This window comes from Crinia signifera, chromosome 11 (assembly GCF_055691185.1).
Source record: "Crinia signifera chromosome 11, ASM5569118v1, whole genome shotgun sequence".
Classification (NCBI taxonomy): Eukaryota; Metazoa; Chordata; class Amphibia; order Anura; family Myobatrachidae; genus Crinia; species Crinia signifera.
In genome coordinates this window covers 50,521,521-50,544,684 of record NC_139227.1, presented here as the reverse complement: position 1 = coordinate 50,544,684, position 23,164 = coordinate 50,521,521, and the positions used below count along the sequence as shown (strand labels likewise).

The following is a 23,164-nucleotide window of genomic DNA, read 5'->3' as shown; positions in this document are numbered from 1 at the left end:
AATGTGAAGTCCTATACACTGGCTCATTCTGTTCTCTCTCTAGATGGACACCCACAATCTTTTCAACAGTGGTCGCCAGTTCCTAATAGGATGTATTCTGAAGTCTCCACAGCCCAGTACTGCTCTGCGGAACCAGCTTCCCCAGGTTGGACATATCAGTCCTTACAGTGTCCTCTGTATGCCTGTACTGTCACCTCCATTTCCACTCTTGACAGCTAGATCCTGGGTCACTGCAGGAATATCCCAGTGGTTTTACAATAAAACTATATTGTTACTAAATACACGCAAAGAAAAGGAGAATTTTTGTCTTTTCTTTGCTCAAGCAGATACATACTATTAGATTATTTGTCCAATCTTTCTGATTGGAATGAAAATCTGGTAATGACAGTCAACCATTTGCTCCTAAAAATAGTTATTCTGATAAATTGGTTACATCAAACATCTAGAATGATTATTTGTTTATTATCCAGTGTTTGGAAGCAAATGGACAATTGGCATTTTGTCCCTTACATTTCCAGATTTCTGTACTAACCAGAAAGATTGGACAGATAATCTTGTGTATCAGTTTCTTGCACCACTAGGAGGCAGAATAATCCAGAGGTAAATATCTGGTAAATATTGGAATCCTCTTAAAAACATTGTAACATCCTGTTGTTCCGAATCCTCTGCCCTCCTGGGACCTATTCACTCCAACACTTCTGTGGTTCAGATGTTTCCATGATCGCTGAAAAGGCAAAAATCTTACAAAGACCATAGCCATCTTATGGGTGTGACACAATTTTCTAACGCACTGAATAAAAGCTAGAGAACACCACACATCCGCAGGCACACTAATCTGTAAGAGGAGAGCTGTCCTATCTGTACAGTATATACCCATTCTGATTGGAAACATGAAGTAGAAGTTCCCCCTCAGTGACCCGCTCTATCTGTAGATTGCAGACTCCTGGGCGGAGGACGACCCTGAGGTGGCTGCGCTGCTGAGGAACTTCCTCCAACCATCACACGATGACGACTTGTACGATGAGCCCGATCTTTTCTAATGCACAGAACCCGTTCTCATGTTCTGCTGAAACAAGAACTTACCCAGCTACTGTTTACTGTGTAAATAATTTATTCAATACCTGTTAATATCATAAATTACCTATCTGGTTCTGTTAGAATGGTAAGTGCCACGTCTGCTCCCAGGAGAGGCGCCAGCGGCTGCGCTGCAGCTACACTCATTCTTCTCTGGGGGGAAACACGTTGGGGCACTCTATGCTCACTGTGTAACAACAATGCAAGTGTCTGATGCACTCTATGCCTGTACAGTAAAACTATTTAAAAACAATATAAAAAGTGTCAAGTTCTACATTATTTGTGTTGTCTTCAGCCGGGGAGCTGTTGTGCCAGTTCTGGCTTTAATGTTTCCATAGTCCCTGAGGGGGCGTCGGGTTCAGTGTCCGGGGGCTTCGCTGGGCTCTGCGTGAGTGGATGTACCATAGACATGTGCACGTTGAGGTTGTGCGCCTTTTCAAATCTCTTCCCGCACTGGTCACATGCAAATTCCAGATCTGCTTCGGCCTTGTGCTTGGTCATGTGGTACTTAAGCGACGCCCGCTGCCTGCATTGGAAACCACACACTTCACATCTGGGAAGAGAAATGGATCAGGTTATGGCCCCTACCATACTCAGCTCAGAGAACCACTACTCAACATTGGTGGACGTTTCTCCTTCTGCCGTAAACCACCACAGGGACTAGATACAGCAGCCACTGATACCAATGGTAATGCTACTGGCGGTTCAGGAAAATCCTGGTAGGCAAATACCATGTTTGGGCTTTCACTCGTAAGGCTCTACCCTAATACGCAGGGAGGGAAACCAACCCTGAGATCATAAGTACAGCTCCTATGATCTCCGGGTCCTATGCGCACAGGTCTGCACCTCAGATTGGATGTCAGACCTATGTTATTTAGGACAATTTCTAAGCCCGAGCCACCGGAATTGGGTAAAATCACATCCAAATTGCATAGTGTATGTGGGCCTTAATTATAGGCCTGGGTGTAACCACAATTTTTCTTGCGGCCTGTGATGGATGCTGGGAATTGTGGGTATTCCTGGACCGGATGACTGGGCTCCAAGAAGTACAACTTATTTTGGATAGTGCAGCCCATAGCTCCTCCCCCTTATACCCCTTCCTGTCTTCAGGAGTCCAGTTTTTTGCCTGGTGGTCTAAGGAACCGGGTGGCATTATTATGAAAGGGCTGTTTCAACCCGAATATATTTTTTTTTTCTTTGAACTTTGACTTTTTTCTTACACTGGGTGTCAGCGCCGCTGCAGCGCTACCGCTTACACCCGCAACATCTTCTCCCCGGCAACTGGTGGACAGACCCCACGGCCGCTCATACCAGTCACCTACCTGCACTAGGAGGGAGCGGCGGCAAAGCTTTGTAATCGCCCCCTTGCCTTCACTGTGTTCAGTGACCAGGTTTAACTCCCTCACTTATTGCGTTGGTGCTGAAAAGCAGTGCATTTATTTATCTGGATTCATTATTGAATCCCGACAGCCGAAATGCCGACAAGGGGGGGACGTGGATCGCCCCCCCTTGCGGGCTCGCTGCGCTCGCCACGCAGCGGGCCCGGTGCCTCGCTACGCTCGGCACACTAATTTATTCTCCCTCCAGGGGTGTCGTGGACACCCACGGAGTGAGAATGTGGCGGCATTTCGGCGGTCGGGATTCTGAACGCCGGGATCCCGACTGCAAGGATTGTAACTGCATCCCATTTATCTGTGCGAAAGTTGCTGTACATATACTGCATTGTATATTTACTGTGTTTGTTTTTTTTTCTTCAGTTTGTTATTTTCTTTAATGTGAAAATTCATCTACACATTCCCTTGTACTGGCTAGCAGGGTGTACAATCACTAATTTCTTTATAAGTGTCTATTGTACAGTACTTTCTTACTCCCCTCCTCACACCATAGTGTGTATAGGGGGGTTACATTTGTGGGAAGTTATAGCCACAGGTTTTCCCACACTGTCTTCTAAGGGGTCGAGAAAGGGTAATGCAACAGCGCTGTGTGCCGATATGTGCACATCATGTAATTAAAATTTTACATGTGCTGAGCAGAACCACACTCGCGTTTGTGAGCACTGCACTCTGTCGGGACCCAGGCCACTGGGGAGGTTAAAATAAAATAGGAAATTAATATATATGTTTATATATATTCTAAACAAATGTATTTATTTTTGGTTGTGTGTGTGTGTGTGTGTGTACACTGGTGGCCAAAATTGCAGACACTTTTTGAAATTTGAAAGTTTTTCAGCTTTGAATGCTTATAAAAAATGTTACACTTTATGCAGTGCAGTGATTCATATATCAAATGAAAGGGAATTTAATGCTAAATTCAACACAATAAACATAGGTCAAATATTTGCATTACAAGAGTAGTTATGCAGTAAAAACTACCCTTAGGGTGAAAATCCCTGTGTGCTTATGATGTTACTGTCATATCAGTTTTTCATTGGGTATCTTTTATTTTTCAAGACAGCAGCACAGCGACGTGGCATTGAGCCAACCAATGTCTGGAGCTCTTCCTTCTTAATTATGTGGTGCCATGAGACAATTATAACCTCAATTAATTCTCTTTTATTGGAGGGACGCCTCAGATGTACCAGTTTTTTCAAATGGAACCACAAATGTTCTATGGCAGTTGTAGGCAACTGGCGGACCGAGGTCCATCTCAGGACCGCAAAGGACAGAGATGTGGACCGCCTACACACTCCTGAAACTGCAGCGGTCCCAGGAATGCATTGCGGCGGGTGCTTGGGTGACATCGCCATGCACCTGCGTGCCACTTGTAAAGAGCTCAGTCGGCTCCATGTGGTGAAGCAGATATTTGATTTTGTGTTTTGTGGACCTCTATCAAAATAATTAGAAATATTCGGACTCCGTTAAAAATTACTTGCCTACCCCTGTTCTATGGGGTTCAGGTCTGGGCTGTTTCCTGGCCATCCCAGCTCCTGTATGTCATTCTCTGTGAACCACTGTTTGTATATCCGTGCATTGTGACAGGGAGCTGAATCCTACTTGGAATAAAATGGGGCATTATCTGGAAAAAAAATCCCTGATAGAAGGTAGAAGTTTTGGCTGTAGGATGGTTTCAATGTACTTTCTACTGTTCAGTGTGCCATCTATGACATGAAGGCGACCTACAGCATCTGCTGTCATACATGCCCAGATCATAACACTTGTTTGTTGTCGCTTGAATGCAATCTGGATGTACCTCTTCCCCGCTGCTACGTCTCACATATTTTCTCCCATCACTACCAAATATCGATATCTTAGTTTAGTCACTCCATATCACTTGTTCCCACTGAATTTCTGTCCATGCAATGTGTCTTTTGCCCATTGTATTCATTTTTGCCACTGCTTTTTATTCAGCAATGGCTTTTTCCAGGGAATCCTATCTTTTAGGCCAACCTCCGTACCGTTCTTGCACCGACAAAAACACCAGTTGCATTCAGTTCACTGCTAATGGCCGCAGATGACATCCATCTGTACCTAACACAAATTTGTTTTATTCTACTATCAACAGCTGTTGAGCACTTTTTCCGGCCTTTTCCTTCTTTGTTTTGTATAGATTGTGTTTCCTCATAGCGTAAACAAAACTTTTGTACTACTGATGTCACATTCCCACCAACTTCTCTCACAATTGCTGCATACGAGAGATCATCTTCATATAAAACAACAATCCTAGCTCTCTTCCTGGACGACATTGTTTTATTTTTTACAATAGCACTAAACAATACACACAAACATCCAACCATAAATGTGCACTTCAGTAACCAACTTTATTCTGCAAAATGAAACTGCAAAACTGACCTTTCCCACCTTTGAACATGACCTTCACCTGCTCAAATACAAAAGCTGATCATTGGTCCTCAGAACAACGATTCCGATTGGCTAGTACTAGCTGTTCCTACAATCTGCTTCTTGAATCTCACGCATCTGTGCTTCCTTGTCTGACTTGAAAGTAGCATAACTTCTCTTGTAATGCAAATATTTGATCTATTTATTGTGTTGAATTCAGCATAAAATTTCCTTTAATTTGATATGAAGCATTTGCTGTGCGTGAAGTGTAACAGTTTTTATAAGCATTAAAAGTTGAAAAACATTAACCCCTTCCCGACATTTGACGTACATTTACGTCATGGTCGGGAAGCACTTCCCGACACATGGCGTAAATGTACGTCATGGATTTAAACTGTCACCGCGTCTATAGACGCGGTGACAGTTTCAACATGTCTGCTGTCCCTGACAGCAGACATGTCCGTGCATGCCCAGGGGGGGCTGCGATGCCGCCCCCCCGTCGGCGATCGCTGTGATTGGCTGTTCAGTGTGAACAGCCAATTACAGCGTTTTCCTGTGTCACCGGCGAATAACGTTCGCCGGTGACACGGGATCGGAGGTGATTGGTGCTGTAAAGTACAGCACCAATCACCGCGGGGTGTAAGGGTGACACTGGTGTCACCCCACCTCACCCCTCCCGCCCCCAAAGGCCGTGATTGGTTCGTCGGACCGACGGACCAATCACAGCCATGGAGGGGGGTTTAAACTAACGGTGACTGCACTGCAGACGCCATTCCGGTCTGGAATAGCGTGCAGTGCGGTCACCGTGCCCACCTGCCGCCATATACTGACCAGAACCTTGCTCCATACTTACCTGATCACTGCTTCATCACTGCTTGATCTGTGCTTGTAGTGTGCTGGATGCTTCCTGGATCCTGTTGCTACTTGTGCCTTCCTGTGCTGTGAAATTGTGCTGCTGCAGTGTAATAGCTAGATAGAGAGATAGATAGAGATAGATAGAGAGAGATAGAGAGAGAGATAGTGTCAGAGAGTGCTATATTTTGTGCTGCTGCAGTGTGATATAGTTATAGATAGAGAGAGAGAGATAGAGAGATAGAGAGAGAGAGATAGATAGAGAGGCCTAGTGACAGAGTGCTATATTTTGTGCTGCTGCAGTGTGATAGTTATAGAGAGATAGAGAGAGATAGAGAGAGAGAGATAGAGAGAGATAGTGACAGATTGTGCTATATATTTTTTATATAACTGACTGCTGCCCCCTCCTTTTGTGCTGATCAGTATAAATTAACTGATCAGCAACTTTTTGGGGGCGCAGGTTTTTTTTTATATATAGATATACCTGTCAGTGCTGCTGCTGTAGTGTCATAGAGTGATAGATAGTGATAGATAGTGATAGATAGAGAGAGATAGTGACAGAGAGTGATAGAGAGTGTATATTTTGTGTCTGCTACCCCCCCTTTTTGGGGGTGCAGGTTTTTTAGTGTCCTAGAGTGAGAGATAGTGACAGATAGTGACAGAGAGTGCTAAATTTTGTGTCTGCTGCCCCCGCCTTTTGTGCTGATCACTATATCTGAGGTGATCAGCAACTTTTTTGGGGGTGCAGAGGTTTTTTTTTTTTTTATATATACCTGTCAGTTGCACTGTCAGTTGCACCAAAGGTTGTGCACCTGCTGCACCTCACTGGTAATCAGTGTCGCATCACTGATCACCTTTTTTTTTTTTTGTGAGTGCTGTGGGGTCTTTTTTTAATTTTTTATTTACACACACTGTGATTTTGTGGGTGTCCTGTGGCCACTGTGCGCTGATCAGTGACGTACATCACTGATCAGCTTTTTCGGCACAGGGTTGATCTATTTTATTTATTTTTTTGATCAAATTCCTGTTGCCTTTGAGCGCTGTTCAGTGACAGACGTTACTGACCAACATCTGTGCTCAATTTTTGGCGCAGGACCTTTTTTTTTTTTTTTTTTTAACCCCTTCAATTTTTTATTTTTAACCCCTTCATTTTTTTTTTTTTTTATTGGTATAAAGTATTTTTTTTTTTTCTGCACTACATACACACTACATATCCCCCGGGTTGAAATAAAGTTTGTACCCCCCCCTACACTATACACGTGTTGAAACATTTCACTACCAGTAACACAAAAATAAAAATGGCATCCCAAATGTCATCCCAGTCATCCAGAAGAATGTATTCAGCGGAGGAGGCATATGCCCTGCTTGCTTCTGACTCTGACACAGCCAGTGATGCAAGCGGGGAATTTGAAGGATTCGCCTTAAGCTCCTCTTCCTCCTCTGATGATGAGGGACCCCCTCAAAGACGCCCCCGTAGAGCAGCTGAGACCCCCCCCCCAACAATTGATCTCGTATGGACCCCACCACCAGACAATTTTGAGCCCCAGGTTCCTGAGTTTTTGGCCATGCCAGGAATCCAATTTGATTCCACAGGTCTCAGAGAAATTGACTTTTTCAAATTATTTTTCTCTGATGATTTTGTAAATTTAATGGTGGACCAAACTAATTTATATGCCCAGCAGTTTATTGCTCAAAACCCCACGTCATCATTTGCTAGGTGGACCCCTGTAGATGCAGTAGAGATGATGACGTTTTGGGGTCTGGTGTTTCATATGGGCATAGTAAAAAAGCCAGAAATTAGGCAATATTGGAGTACAGATGTTCTGTACAGTACTCCATTTTACCGTATGGCCATGACCCGGACTCGATTTGAGACAATTCTTAAATTTATACATTACACCGATAATGCACAGTGCCCACCCAGAGATGATCCCACCTTTGACCGGCTATTCAAAGTCAGGCCGGTCATTGATCATTTCAGTGCCAAATTTGAAGAGGTGTACATCCCTGAAAAATTTATTTGTATCGACGAGTCCCTTATACATTTTAAAGGAAGGGTTAAATTCCGCCAGTACCTTCCCAGTAAGAGGGCAAGGTATGGCATAAAAATGTATAAACTGTGTGAAAGCACCTCAGGGTACACCCACAGGTTTAGGGTTTATGAAGGGAAGGATTCAAGAATTGAACCGCCAGAATGCCCCCCCTCCCTCGTAGGTGTTAGTGGGAAAATTGTCTGGGATTTAGTGCACCCCTTCCTGGATAAAGGTTATCACCTCTATGTGGATAACTTTTACACTAGCATCCCCCTGTTTAAGGCCCTTGGTTCAAGAGGTACAGCAGCTTGCGGTACTGTGCGCAAGAACCAAAGAGGCCTCCCAAAAACGCACATTGCCCAAGTAATGAGAAGGGGTGAAAGCAGGGGAATATGCAACGAAAATATGTTGTTGGTCAAATATAAGGACAAGAGGGATGTCCTTATACTGACAACAATTCACGGAGACAGTACCACCTCCGTCCCTGTACGAGGTACCAGTACCCACACCTCAAAACCTAATTGTATCCTGGATTACAATAGGTACATGGGCGGAGTGGATCTTTCAGATCAGGTACTGAAGCCGTACAGTGCCCTGCGGAAAACAAAAATCTGGTACAAGAAGGTGGCCGTGTATATCATCCAGATGGCACTGTATAACGCTTACGTGCTATTCCGTTCTACCGGCCAGAGGGGGACATTTATGCACTTTCAAGAGGAAGTCATAAAGGGCCTAATATTTGGGAACCAGCAGGCAGAGGGCCCCAGTACTTCTAGTACTGGCCCCCGTATTGTACCAGGGCAGCATTTTCCTGATGAAATCCCCTCCACTGGAAAAAAGGGCAGGACACAAAAAAGGTGCAAAGTTTGCTATAAAAAGGGAATAAGAAAGCAAACTATTTTCCAGTGTGACACTTGCCCCGACAAACCCGGCCTATGTATAAAGGAGTGTTTTAAAATATACCACACATCTATGGAATATTAGGTTCATAATTTCACCGTGCTTCGGGGGTCTTGCTAATGCCACATAGCACCCACCATTCATTCCACCAGAATCTGAGCCGCAAAATCCAAAAATCACTCCTTCCCTTCTGAGTCCTGCCATGCACCCAACTGGTATTTTTTGGTCACATGTGAGGCATTGCCGTACTTGGGAGATATTGGGGCACAGATTTTGGGGTGCTTTTTCTCCTTCATTCCTTGTGAAAATGAAAAATTTTGAGCCAGAACTGCATTTTTGTGTAAAAAAATGTAATTTTTCATGTTCACTGCCCAGTTTTATCAAAATTGGTGAAACCCCTGGGGGTTTGAAATGTACACTATACCCCTAGATGAATTCCCTGAGGGGTGTAGTTTGCAAAATGGGGTCACTTGTGGGGGGGTTCCACTGTATTGGTGCTTTGGGGGTCTTGCTAATGCGACATAGCACCCACCATCATTCCACCAGAATTTGTGCTGCAAAATCCAAATATCACTCCTTCCCTTCTGAGTCCTGCCACTTTTTGGTCACACATGAGGCATTGCCGTACTCGGGAGAAATTGGGGCACAGATTTTGGGGTGCTTTGTCTCCTTCATTCCTTCTGAAAATGAAAAATTTTGAGCCAGAACTGCATTTTTGTGTAAAAAAATGTAATTTTTCATTTTCACTGCCCACTTGTATCAAAATTGGTGAAACCCCTGGGGGTTTGAAATGTACACTATACCCCTAGATGAATTCCCTGAGGGGTGTACTTTGCAAAATGGGGTGACTTGTGGGGGGGTTCCACTGTATTGGTGCAACATAGCACCCACCATTCATTCCACCAAAATCTGTGCTGCAAAATCCAAAAATCACTCCTTCCCTTCTGAGTCCTGCCATGCACCCAACTGGTATTTTTTGTTCACATGTGAGGCATTGCCGTACTCGGGAGAAATTGGGGCACAGATTTTGGGGTGCTTTTTCTCCTTCATACCTTCTGAAAATGAAAAATTTTGAGCCAGAACTGCATTTTTGTGTAAAAAAATGTAATTTTTCATGTTCACTGCCCACTTGTATCAAAATTGGTGAAACCCCTGGGGGTTTGAAATGTACACTATACCCCTAGATGAATTCCCTGAGGGGTGTAGTTTGCAAAATGGGGTCACTTGTGGGGGGGTTCCACTGTATTGGTGCTTTGGGGGTCTTGCTAATGCGACATAGCACCCACCAAAATTCCACCAGAATCTGAGCTGCAAAATCCAAAAATCACTCCTTCCCTTCTGAGTCCTGCCATGCACCCAACTGGTATTTTTTGGTCACATGTGAGGCATTGCCGTACTCGGGAGAAATTGGGGCACAGATTTTGGGGTGCTTTTTCTCCTTCATACCTTCTGAAAATGAAAAATTTTGAGCCAGAACTGCATTTTTGTGTAAAAAAATTTAATTTTTCATGTTCACTGCCCACTTGTATCAAAATTGGTGAAACCCCTGGGGGTTTGAAATGTACACTATACCCCTAGATGAATTCCCTGAGGGGTGTAGTTTGCAAAATGGGGTCACTTGTGGGGGGGGTTCCACTGTATTGGTGCTTTGGGGGTCTTGCTAATGCGACATAGCACCCACCAAAATTCCACCAGAATCTGAGCTGCAAAATCCAAAAATCACTCCTTCCCTTCTGAGTCCTGCCATGCACCCAACTGGTATTTTTTGGTCACATGTGAGGCATTGCCGTACTCGGGAGAAATTGGGGCACAGATTTTGGGGTGCTTTTTCTCCTTCATACCTTCTGAAAATGAAAAATTGAGCCAGAACTGCATTTTTGTGTAAAAAAATGTAATTTTTCATGTTCACTGCCCACTTGTATCAAAATTGGTGAAACCCCTGGGGGTTTGAAATGTACACTATACCCCTAGATGAATTCCCTGAGGGGTGTAGTTTGCAAAATGGGGTCACTTGTGGGGGGGTTCCACTGTATTGGTGCTTTGGGGGTCTTGCTAATGCGACATAGCACCCACCAAAATTCCACCAGAATCTGAGCTGCAAAATCCAAAAATCACTCCTTCCCTTCTGAGTCCTGCCATGCACCCAACTGGTATTTTTTGGTCACATGTGAGGCATTGCCGTACTCGGGAGAAATTGGGGCACAGATTTTGGGGTGCTTTTTCTCCTTCATACCTTCTGAAAATGAAAAATTTTGAGCCAGAACTGCATTTTTGTGTAAAAAAATGTAATTTTTCATGTTCACTGCCCACTTGTATCAAAATTGGTGAAACCCCTGGGGGTTTGAAATGTACACTATACCCCTAGATAAATTCCCTGAGGGGTGTACTTTGCAAAATGGGGTGACTTGTGGGGGGGTTCCACTGTATAGGTGCAACATAGCACCCACCATTCATTCCACCAAAATCTGTGCTGCAAAATCCAAAAATCACTCCTTCCCTTCTGAGTCCTGCCATGCACCCAACTGGTATTTTTTGTTCACATGTGAGGCATTGCCGTACTCGGGAGAAATTGGGGCACAGATTTTGGGGTGCTTTTTCTCCTTCATACCTTCTGAAAATGAAAAATTTTGAGCCAGAACTGCATTTTTGTGTAAAAAAATGTAATTTTTCATGTTCACTGCCCACTTGTATCAAAATTGGTGAAACCCCTGGGGGTTTGAAATGTACACTATACCCCTAGATGAATTCCCTGAGGGGTGTACTTTGCAAAATGGGGTGACTTGTGGGGGGGTTCCACTGTATTGGTGCAACATAGCACCCACCATTCATTCCACCAAAATCTGTGCTGCAAAATCCAAAAATCACTCCTTCCCTTCTGAGTCCTGCCATGCACCCAACTGGTATTTTTTGTTCACATGTGAGGCATTGCCGTACTCGGGAGAAATTGGGGCACAGATTTTGGGGTGCTTTTTCTCCTTCATACCTTCTGAAAATGAAAAATTTTGAGCCAGAACTGCATTTTTGTGTAAAAAAAATGTAATTTTTCATGTTCACTGCCCACTTGTATCAAAATTGGTGAAACCCCTGGGGGTTTGAAATGTACACTATACCCCTAGATGAATTCCCTGAGGGGTGTAGTTTGCAAAATGGGGTCACTTGTGGGGGGGTTCCACTGTATTGGTGCTTGGGGGGTCTTGCTAATGCGACATAGCACCCACCAAAATTCCACCAGAATCTGAGCTGCAAAATCCAAAAATCACTCCTTCCCTTCTGAGTCCTGCCATGCACCCAACTGGTATTTTTTGGTCACATGTGAGGCATTGCCGTACTCGGGAGAAATTGGGGCACAGATTTTGGGGTGCTTTGTCTCCTTCATTCCTTGTGAAAATGAAAAATTTTGAGCCAGAACTGCATTTTTGTGTAAAAAATGTAATTTTTCATTTTCACTGCCCAGTTGTACCACAATTGGTGAAACCCCTGGGGGTTTGAAATGTACACTATACCCCTAGATGAATTCCCTGAGGGGTGTAGTTTGCAAAATGGGGTAACTTGTGGGGGGGTTCCTAAATTTTAGCATCTTATGGTGCCTAGAAACCTACATGGTGCCTAAAAAATAATCTCATAAAAAGGAGGCTCCAAAATCAAGTAGGTGCTCCTTCTATTATGAAGCCTGTGGTTTGGTCAACGTGCACACTAGGGCCACATATAGGATATTTTTGAAAACAAAAGAATTGGGGGAATCAATTTTTAGTCACATTTCTCTAGTAAAATGTACTGTGTTCCTTAGAAAAATGTATTAAAATTGCAAATCTGCAAAAAAAATGAAATTTTGAAATTTCACCTACACTTTGTTTTAATTCCTGTGAAACACCTAAAGGGTTAACAAACTTCCAAAATGCTGTTTTGAATACTGTGAGGGGTGCAGTTTTTGAAATGGCATCATTTATGGGGGTGTCTCACATACAAGTCCCTCAAAGTCACATCAGAACTGAACTGGTCCCTAAAAAAATCAGTGTTTGAAATTTTCTTGAAAATTTGAGAATTTGCTATTCATATTGTAAGCCTCCTAGTGTCCCAAAAAATTAAAAGGAAGTTGAAATAATGATGGAAACATAAAGTAGACATATGGTCTATGTTAGTTATTAACTATTTTGAGTGGTATGATTATTTGTCTCACAAGCAGAAAATTTAACATTTTGCAAATCGCTAAATTTTCCATTTTTTCACGACATTTTGGTATTTTTCACAAAAAAACACAGACTGTATCGACCCAAATTTACCACTAATTTGAAGTACAATGTGTCACGAAAAAACAATCTCAAAATCACTGGGATAAGCAAAAAGCAAAAAAAAGTTATCCCCACTTAAGTGAGACATGTCAGATTTGAAAAAAATGGCTCTGTCAGGAACGCAAAAACTAGCTCTGTCAGGAAGGGGTTAATATTTCAAAAAGTGTCCGCAATTTTAGCCACCAGAGTGTGTGTGTGTGTGTGTGTGTGTGTATATGTATATATATATATATGTGTATATATATATATATGTATATATATATATATGTATATATATATATATATATATATATATATATATATATATATATATATATAAAGTGGTATGACCTCTGCGCCTTCAGTGTTTTAAATGATACATAATATAACAATCCTTCTTGGATACTTCTATATGCGTACCAGCAAGTAAATTAATGCTCTCATGTAGTGGTGTCTTTCAATCAGATGATGTCCTTCCTTCACTTTCTCTCCTGTCGGCACGTCTCAATGGAACATTCCAGACATGGGGAAAGTGGCAGGAAGGGTGTATTATTTTGTGACTTTGAAGAAATTTTCATAGGTGCTTGTGCATAAGAAATATAGATAGGTGAACTATGCACGTGATATAGATTAGTTCTAATAATGATAGGAATGTACCAAATGAATGTTTGAAATACTTACTGTGCTCAGTGAATACTGTAAATATAGGCATAATAAACAGGAGTGATAAGATACGTGCGCTGTCACCGCAGCACCAGTGTTGGTAGATGCGGACAGCGTCTGTACTCACACACGTGCAGAATGGCGGCTATACATTGCGCCAACACAGATTGATGCCTGCCTTACTGTGAAAATATCATTGCCAATTGTTGAGAGTGGCAACTGTATATTGCACAAACACAGACTGGTGTTTGCCTCATTGTTTGCCTCATTGTGAAAAGAAGCGGCGATACATTGCGCTAATGCAGACTGATGTCTGCCGTACTGTGTAATTATTACCATCAACTGCAAACAATGTACCCCCAATAAAAGGGAACCAATGACCACGAGTCATAACATATATAGAAACAGTAAAAGCCCACTGTGGGAATATAACATTTGACTGTAATAACGCATCCATTCACCGGCAAGTGATCGCTAATTGAAAATGTCATAATAAGCGGCACAGAAAAAAGCAGAAGCCGGTGAGAGATTATGCAGCAGCACTCACAGAAGGCATATGATCTGCAATAGCGTACACTGATTAAGGTGAACCAGTGACCGCTAATTGAAAGTATAATAGCAAAGTGGCAGACACACAAACGGCAGATGCCGTAGTGAGACAACATTTATCTAACACTCACAAGAAGACATACAAAACGGCAATAGCGCATCCCCACTAAGAGGAATCAGTGACTAGGCACACAGTTTGTTTAATAGTATTAGCAATAAGAGACACTAAGAAACTTGAAGGAATACCACTAATGCCCAACATAAAACACTGTAAAACTATACAACCTTGGAATAGATATTAAAAGATTGGACAGTGTGTACACACGTTGTACAACAATCAACAGATTTTGCCATAAGAAATAGAGCAAATCCGCAGGGATAGATATCCCAAGATTGGATAGTGTGTATACCCTATACATCCAACCGCACGTTTGATAAGCGGATTATTCCAATGAACATTATTATCCGCACCGACCAATATGGAGAAAGATTGAGGAACAGTAAAGTGAAGTGTATTTTCATTCCAAGATTGGGTAGTGTGTATATCTGACATATTCAATCACATATTTAAGAAGCGGATTATTCCAACGAGAATTACTACATGCACTGGCAAATATCAATAAACAGTGTAAAAGTCCAAAAGCCAAGTGTACTCTTATTTTTCTGTGTGCCTTTAGCAAACTGAAAATTATTAGGATGCATTAATAGCGCCATAGAAATTCACAGTAAAACACGTCCCTGGAAATAAAGGGATATAGTGTGATAAATTGACTAATAAATCTCACACAAGAATATATAGCTCCCAGAATAAGGGATCTAACGTTAAGAGCCAGTAAGTCTCAATCAATACAGAACATCTATATCACGACATTTTTTTAATCACTTTTTCTTACCTTTATTCACATCTACTATCCTTATAATGAGAAGATGTAATTAGCACATCTCTCTTTTAATAAAACTTTAATAAAAGTTAAATTTTAAGTGAACTTTATCAGTTGGACGCCTAATAGAATTATCTGCAGTGTGCACCCACACAGTCTCCACTTTTTTTCTCTTTTTTCTTACGCTATTCAACGATAGGAGACGGGTAGCACCACTCCCATTTTTGAATAAAGAATAATAAAAATACTTCAATTTATAAACGTAATAATATAATGTAAATGCAGATATAAGATTTATTAGGCGAACAAAAGGATTTCAGTGCGGAACACATTCCACTCCCCCCTTCCCTATTTTCATTAGGTGAACTATGCAACCTTGTGGTGTAAAAATTTTTTATGCACGTGTAATTCACCTATTCTCCTTTTTGCACAAGGTGAATTACACGTGCATAAAATTTTTTTTACACCACAAGGTGGTGTAGTTCACCTATCTGGTGCCTCGGATGAAAGCATCTGTAGAGCGACCATGTGGTCATCTCACACGTTCATCAAATTCTATCGTTTTGACACCTTTGCATCGGGAGAGGTGTCCTTAGTGCCGCTTGGGAACATTCCCATCCATAAGGGACACAAATTTAGGATGTCCCACAATTCCCAGCATCCACCACAGGCCGTGAGAAAAAAAGGGGATTTTTGGTTCTTCTCTACAAAATCCTTTATTCATAGGCCAAGGTGGATGCTGGGCGCCCACCCTTGCGCTCCAGATCAGCAGTTAAGGTGCCCACAGATGCTACAATTGTACTGTGCTATGCGTTTTTGACTGTACAATGGTTCTATACAATTTTTCTTCCAGCTTGCTATGAGATGTGCACTTGGATGCATGTGATGAACCCATGTTTGTAATGTTAAATTTCAGATGTAGTCTAAAAAGTACGTGCAGCACGTACTTTTTTAGACATACAATATCGGGCTCCAGGGAACATAAACACCATCCAATAATTGTACATAAGATGCAATTTGTGCTTAAAAAGTACAAAACGCATTCGATAATTGTAGCGTCTGTGGGCACCTTAAGGTTTTATATTGGCAGTTGTTTATCTGCCCCTTTGTTGTGTGTTCCGTTGAATGTTTCTTCTCTCCTATTCCTCGGCTTTTTAAGATAAAACTGGTCTCTGCGGAGAGAAATGTCCTCAGAGACCAGTATGGTTACACAGTGATACCAGAGAATGACATTATGACATTACACATCATGACAGTTACCCAAAGCTCCACCCAAATTATTGTGTGGTGGCCTTACTGAGAGCAATGGCCGGAGGACTGGTGGTCAGGATACAGACGTTGGCATTGTGACAGGATTCAGGTAAGTATACGTGACTTTCTCCTACCTGTCACCGCAGCCTAATCCCCTGTACCCCATTGCATAAACCAGGCTCCCCTTTCCCACAACCTAAGCCTTGTCCCGCACTCTGGCCACGCCCTGCAGGCAGTTGGAATTCCACCACCCTCACTGATGTCTACACTCCGGGGTCAGTCTTCTTGTGGTAGTTAAGTTGCCAGCGCCAGAATTGTGACTGTCGGCATCCCACCCAGCCGCTTGCTGCTCACATTCCCAATGGCTAGCGTTATGGACTAATCGCTTCGTATATGGACACCTTAAGTCCAGCACATACCGTCAGGGTCCAGCTCCCCCATGCTTCATCTCACGCACAGATCTACACTTACTGTAAGGGCTTGGCTCCCGAGTGTCTCATCTCACGCACAGATCTACACTTACTGTAAGGGCTTGGCTCCCGAGTGTCTCATCTCACGCACAGATCTACACTTACTGTAAGGGCTTGGCGCCTGAGTGTCTCATGACACACATTGGCTCCCGAGTGTCTCATCTCACGCACAGATCTACACTTACTGTAAGGGCTTGGCTCCCGAGTGTCTCATCTCACGCACAGATCTACACTTACTGTAAGGGCTTGGCTCCTGAGTGTCTCATCTGATGCACAGATAAGTGTTTCCGCTGCTTGAACGCCTGTCCACATTGGTCGCAGATGTAATTCCTCTCCTCTAGGTAAATGGAATCAAACAGGGAATGCATCAGACCAATGGTGCTAGAAGTGTCCTTCGTAAGGGCCGGATTCAGCTTTGTTAGCAAAGCAAAAAAAAAAAAAGCACATAACTGGGAAAAACCATGCTGCAATGCAGGGGGGCAGATGTAATGAGAGAGTTAGATCTGGGTGTTATTTTGTTAATGTGCTGGATAAACACTGGCAGCTTTATTTTTACACTGCAATTTTAATTTCTGTTTGAACACTCCCAAAACAAATCTAACTCACCCTGCACATGTTACATCTACCCCACCTCCAATGCAGCATGGTTTTGTCGAGTTGTGTGTGTTTTTTGCTTTGCTAACAACCCTGAATTGGGCTTTAAATCACACACACACACAAACACACTGCAAATCACCCGTGTGGATGAGCTTGACGTGCCGCTGCAGGTACCGGTCTATCATGAACACCTTGTTGCAGCCAGGATGCGGGCACGGACGTTCTCGCACTTCCTCGTGATGCTCCTTGATGTGTTTCTAAAGAAGCAGATGACAGGTTTTCCTTTGTTTATAGGAAATGGAATCTAAACTTTATACAGCCACATTAATAAGGGTCTAAGGACTCGTCGTTTTAAGACTACCAACTTCCTAGCCTATAGCATATCTTACATGCCTGATGCTCATTACAAACGTCTGTTGGATTAATAGATGGTTTTAAATCACTAAGTAGTAAAGCTGCAAAAAATAAAGATGATTGTTCACATTTTTTACAATTTCAAACGAATCTTTAAGAGGACATTCCCAAATGTTGCACTAACCCTTTGTCACATTGTACATGTGTGATTTACGATACCAGCATCTAATCGCTTTACCTTCATGCCATCTGCGCCTCTGTATACCGCTGTGCAGCCCTGGTAAGGACACTTGTATATTGTAGGCAGTTCCTCCCTGCAGATAACAGGACAGATGTGAGGGGTAGCAGAACAGTGGGTCACATCTGACCCTCAAAACTGAAGCAGAGCATGCTGGGATGTGTAGTTTAAAAACATCTGGAGTGTCAAGGTTAGCCATCGAGGGTGTACGAGGTATGCAATTTCGGGAGGGGTGTTGTTGCTTCCTCATTCCCTGCTAGAGGTATGCCTGCCTGTGTTATTAAACACCATTGCGGAGCGGTCATTCGAGGGGGCTCTAATTCCCTGCAGGAATGGTGTAATGAAGCTTCGGGGGGGAGACACTTGTGGATACCACCGATACTCCAACAAAAGGGATGATCCAGATTATGGGTGGTGTACCCGTACCACTGTCAGTTACTAACAGTTAAGGAAAAGGGACAGAACACAAACCGTTCTCGCTTAATCTTCTTCCAGCCTGGTTTGGGGCCTGGCTTCTTCCTCTCCCTGGGTTCTTGTGCCTTCCTGCCCCCTCGGGGGGTGCTCCTTCTCAGAGGAAGCCTAATGCCCACAATAGAAATTAAATTCGCATTCAGACAATTCACAAACCATCGGTAACAGTTTTACAATGCAATGGCTATATGTGCTTGCATATATAGTGACTGATTTCTGTAACATCTGTATATGATCTCCCTTGAGAGCGGCGCTACAGAAACGTGTATCCATCGTCAGCCTGGTTTTGAGGTGGGAGAAATGCCAAACAAGCCAGGAACTTTGTATCTTAATCACTGAAAGGAGGGAGCTACATTTATTTATCTTGCATGAAGGGTAAATACTGGCTGCTTCTGCATGACTTCAGCCTTCCGGAAGAGGCCGGGGATGGTCGCACGCATGTGGAGCTCCGTCCCCATCCATGGAGCTTCCACCATCCCCGGCCTCAGGAGCAGCGTGCGGCGGAGGGGGCAGAGGAGGCGGGCGGGCAGGCAGTGGTGGATGGTGGAAGAGGAGGAAGCGTGCACCGCAATCTGAGGACGATGCGGCTGGAGCTGGGAGAAGGCTGACCCACGCGCCCGCCGCAGTTCATCTGCACTGTGCGGGTGTGTAATCAGCCCAGGCGCCACTCAACCCCTTCGCCTCCCCCCCCCGGGACCCGCCAAGCATTCCGATGCGGCCGCCGAGCTGACTGCGGCCTCCGGAAAATTGAGGCCTAGACCAAGTGGCACAGCCGCGGCCTCTCCTGCCGGCTCTGACGCGGCCGGCGCACCGTGGCTGAGAAGTGAGCGGATGCCCCCGGCAACACCACCGGCCGGGGGGACACCCTAGGACCACCTCCACTGCCCTATGGACGCAGTGCCGGGCTAAAGAAGACCAGCAGACCCGGTGAGAAGGGACCCATCCCCCCCCCCCCCCCCGCCAGCTAGGACAGGAGGCAGATCAGCCAGGGGGACCCCCGGCAATTCATCCAGAGGCCGGTAGGATCCCCCCCCAACAGGCCGCACCAGCCCCGGGTAACTCTGTGGCAGCTCCGCACCCTCCCCCCCACACCACCTCCACTAACTCTCCCCCGGCCTCACTGACTTTACCCCCTCCCCCCCCATCACCACCACCCATGGCTCTCCCACAGGAAGATTCAAGATGGCGCCGCAAATGGCTGCCTAGGAACTGTGCATATGTATCATGTGTTAACTGTACTGTCCCTGCTTAACTGTACTGTCCCTGCTTATATTGCTACCTACCTGGCTGCTGCAGTGACCAGTAGCGCCGCCGATGGCTGCCTAGGCGCTGTGCAGCTCGGCGGGCATGTGATCCCCGCAAGTGATGTCTAAATGCCCTCAATTTAATGCGTATAATGTCTCAATGGAATGTGTATAATGTCTCAATGAAATGCATGTAATGTGTCCCCCCCTCCCCCATTTCATCCCTGCTTGATGCTGCACTGTAATCCACAAAAAATTCCTAGTGTGCGCAAGCACACATGGCCAATAAAGTTGCTTCGATTCGATGTAGGCCACACATGCTGGACAGCTTTATTTTCACACTGCAATGTAGCCCTGAGCTAGGGCACACCCCTCCCAAATGTAACTCTCTGCACGTTACATATGTCCCCCTGCAGTGCAGCATGGTGTTACTATTTGCTCTCAACTCAGAATCATCATGATCAGCTGTGCAGACAAATAATATCACCAATCCCACATTTGTATATATTGGGGTTGGTGTAGAATTGTGGTGTGGAGCTTTTTGTGCTGTCGCTCTGCAACTAATTGCGCAAAAGCATAACTAAGCCTGTTTGTATACAGCTATATTGCACCAGGGATAGCACGCTCGGTGATAGCTGGTACATTATTTCTGTACTCACACCGTGTTCAAATCTGCATCAGCCTCATTGGGTGCAGCAGTAACATAACAGCATACCACAACAAGTATGGGCACCTCTCAGAAATACATGTAAAGATGCTTTAATGGGAATAGAATACAAAGGCTTTTGGGGATACCTCTTCTCTGGGTAGGGTTCAAAGGAGTCATCTGAGGACATCAGGTCTCCCCTCTCCTCCCCGTCATCTTTGCTCTGGGAATCACTGTGTAACAGAAAACCATTCCCTCAGACACGGACATCTTCCCATTACCAGAACAACACACACAAGACAATCCTCACCCATCTGAGAGGTCGCTGCCCTCTGCCTTCCTGAGATCAGTACAGCTGGGAGACGCTTGGCCACTTGCTGCTATAGGAAGAGACGAGAGGTCACATGTCTGCAATGGGCAGTGTAGTTAGGACAACCTCCTATAGATTAGATATATCCCTAGCATGAGTATGGGGCCAGGTCAGGAGAGAAATGAGGCTTATATACCACTGATTTACTCAGTTCTCGCAGAATTCAGCTAAAGCAAATGGGATCTTGTATTGTGAACCCCCTGGCGCTTCCCTCTGAAATATTATTATGCACCGGGAATATGATCATTGTCCCAATGTCCCACTAGCACCCATACGCATACCTACTGCTTCCGTCCTACTGATAATCCTATGGGCTATTTCACATGCTCCGAAACCCTGCACTGCCAAAAGCCGTGCCGCACACAGTAGTTAATAATGGACACGATTGTGTAAATTCAGACTGGACAGCCACAGCCCGGCCGCCCGGTTGCAGCCAGATCCCACCACTGGAAAGGACGGCTGCCAGGCTGTGGCCATCCCCTCCATTGTAAACTTCTCAGTGCGGCACGGCTTCTTGGCCATGCGGGGTTTCATCGCCCGGCAGGAGCCGGAGCGTGTGAAAGAGGGATTTACCGTAAATTCTTTTCTCCGAGTCCACACGTGTCACTGGTTACACTGGGGAATAGAAGGCGACAACAGGGAGCGTGAGCACTTTAAATATAAAATTAGTGTGGCCATCTCCTCCCCTTCTACTTCCCCCCTCAGGCAGTCTCAAAGATTGTGCCCGAAAGGGAGCAGGAAGATAAAACACACTTCCGAAGAGGAGGTTAACGCCACATACATCATTCAATACATGAAGTGAGAAAAAAAAAAAAACACTGAAACCAAAACATACAGAGTCAACAGACAATGTAGTATTATAACATAACAGTTTTAACCATAACAGGGAAACTCCAAGGTAATGATCCTTATAGATAACATGCCCGAAAGCAACAGAAGAGAACATCGCTGAGGCGGGTGTCCAGTGACACCTGTGGCGTCGGAGAAAAGGATTTACGGTAAGTACAAAATCCCTTTTTCTCCATCATCCACTAGGTGTCACTGGAGATACTGGGGATGTCCCAGAGCTTGCAACCCAGTTGGGTGAGCGCTGAGAACCCCATAATACCCTGCGGCCGAACACTGAAGCAGGAGCCGCAAAAGTATCAAACTTGTAGAACCTAACAAGTGCTACTGCCCGACCAGGTAGCAGCTCGGCAGAGTTGCTGGAGGGGGACTCCTCGGGCAGCTGCCCAAGAGGGACCCACTGATCTGGTTGAATGCGCTGTGATGCAAGCAGGAGGAGGCAGAGAAGAGGCAATATAGGCCTGACGAATGGTCAGCTGAATCCACCTAGAAAGTGTTTGCTTAGAAGCTGGCCACCCGCGACGTAATGGGTCGTAGATGACAAACAGAGTGTCAGACTTTCTAATGAGGGCCGTGCGAGATACATAGATGCGCAGAGCCCTGACAACATCCAATGATCTTGCCTCCGGCGAGTCAAAGCTGGAACCACCATGGTTTGGTTCAGGTGAAAAGCAGACTAGTACGTAGCTCCGCTCTGTCAGAATGGAACTGAAGGAAGGGGGAACAACAAGAGAGAGCCCCCAGTTCAGATACCCGCCTGGTGGACACCAGAGCTGGTAACAGAACCACTTTCCACGTGAGATAAGAGGTCCACCTCCTCCAAAGGCTCAAACACTGAACTCTGTAAATACTGGAGGACCAAGTCAAGGTCCCAGGGAGCCGTTGGAGGATGAATGGGTGGTTGTAAACATACCACCCCCTGGCAAAAGGTATGCACCTCACGAAGGAAGGCCAATTTCCTTTGGAAAAAGATAGAGAGAGCAGAGACCTGTACCTTCAGGGTATTCAGCCTCAGCCCCGAATTCAAACCTTCCTGTAGAAAAAGGAGGACTTTTTTTGAACAAGGATGTGGAAACTCCACGCCTTTGAACAAGGATGTGGAAACTCCACGCCTTTCACACCAAACCACATAAGAACGCCATATGCGGTGATAGTGTGCCGAGGTGACTTCCTTTCTAGCACGTAGCATGGTGGGTATCACTGATCTGGGGATACCAGCACGCCTCAGGAATGACCTTTCAGCAGCCACGCCGTCAAACGAAGACGACCTAATTCTGGGTCCCTGGCTGAGTAGGTCGTCCTGAAGAGGCAGGGGCCACGGCTCGTCTATCAGCAGTGCTGTCAGATTGGTGTACCAAGACCGACGCGGCCAGTCTGGTGCTATCAACAGAGCTGTGACTTCTCTCCGGATGCGTTGACGAACTCGAGGTATCAACAGAAATGGTGGAAAGAGGAATACATACTGGAAGGGCCACAGAGCGACCAGCGCATCTACACCTTCTGCTTGTGGGTCTCGGCTTCGAGCAAAGAACCTGGGGTGTTGAAAGTTGTGACGGGACGCCATCAGGTCCACCTGAGGGCAAACCCACCGATGGATCAGCCTCTGAAAAATCTGAGGGTGTAAGCACCACTCCCCCTGATGTACATCCTGCCGACTGAGAAAATCAGCCTCCCAGTTTTC

At 44.8% G+C, this 23,164-nt stretch overlaps 2 protein-coding genes across 5 annotated transcripts in view; one reads left to right on the top strand and one right to left on the bottom strand.

Annotated features, from left to right (window-relative positions):
* Positions 1–1,328, top strand: part of FANCA (FA complementation group A) — a 102,657-nt gene extending 101,329 nt beyond the window's left edge. For both annotated transcript variants that reach the window (XM_083164071.1, XM_083164072.1), the window contains exons 42-43: positions 44–145; positions 933–1,328. In XM_083164071.1, coding sequence (XP_083020197.1) covers positions 44–145; positions 933–1,040 — 210 coding nt within the window. In that variant the 3' untranslated portion in view covers positions 1,041–1,328. The remainder of the gene's footprint in view (positions 1–43; positions 146–932) is intronic.
* Positions 1,094–23,164, bottom strand: part of ZNF276 (zinc finger protein 276) — a 29,834-nt gene continuing 7,763 nt past the window's right edge. For 2 of the 3 annotated variants that reach the window (XM_083164074.1, XM_083164073.1), the window contains exons 5-11: positions 20,578–20,647; positions 20,417–20,500; positions 18,378–18,485; positions 17,907–17,982; positions 17,454–17,571; positions 16,955–17,054; positions 1,094–1,627 (exon numbers count right to left, since the gene is read on the bottom strand). In XM_083164074.1, coding sequence (XP_083020200.1) covers positions 1,366–1,627; positions 16,955–17,054; positions 17,454–17,571; positions 17,907–17,982; positions 18,378–18,485; positions 20,417–20,500; positions 20,578–20,647 — 818 coding nt within the window. In that variant the 3' untranslated portion in view covers positions 1,094–1,365. The remainder of the gene's footprint in view (positions 1,628–16,954; positions 17,055–17,453; positions 17,572–17,906; positions 17,983–18,377; positions 18,486–20,416; positions 20,501–20,577; positions 20,648–23,164) is intronic. The other variant, XM_083164075.1, reaches the window with a different exon arrangement.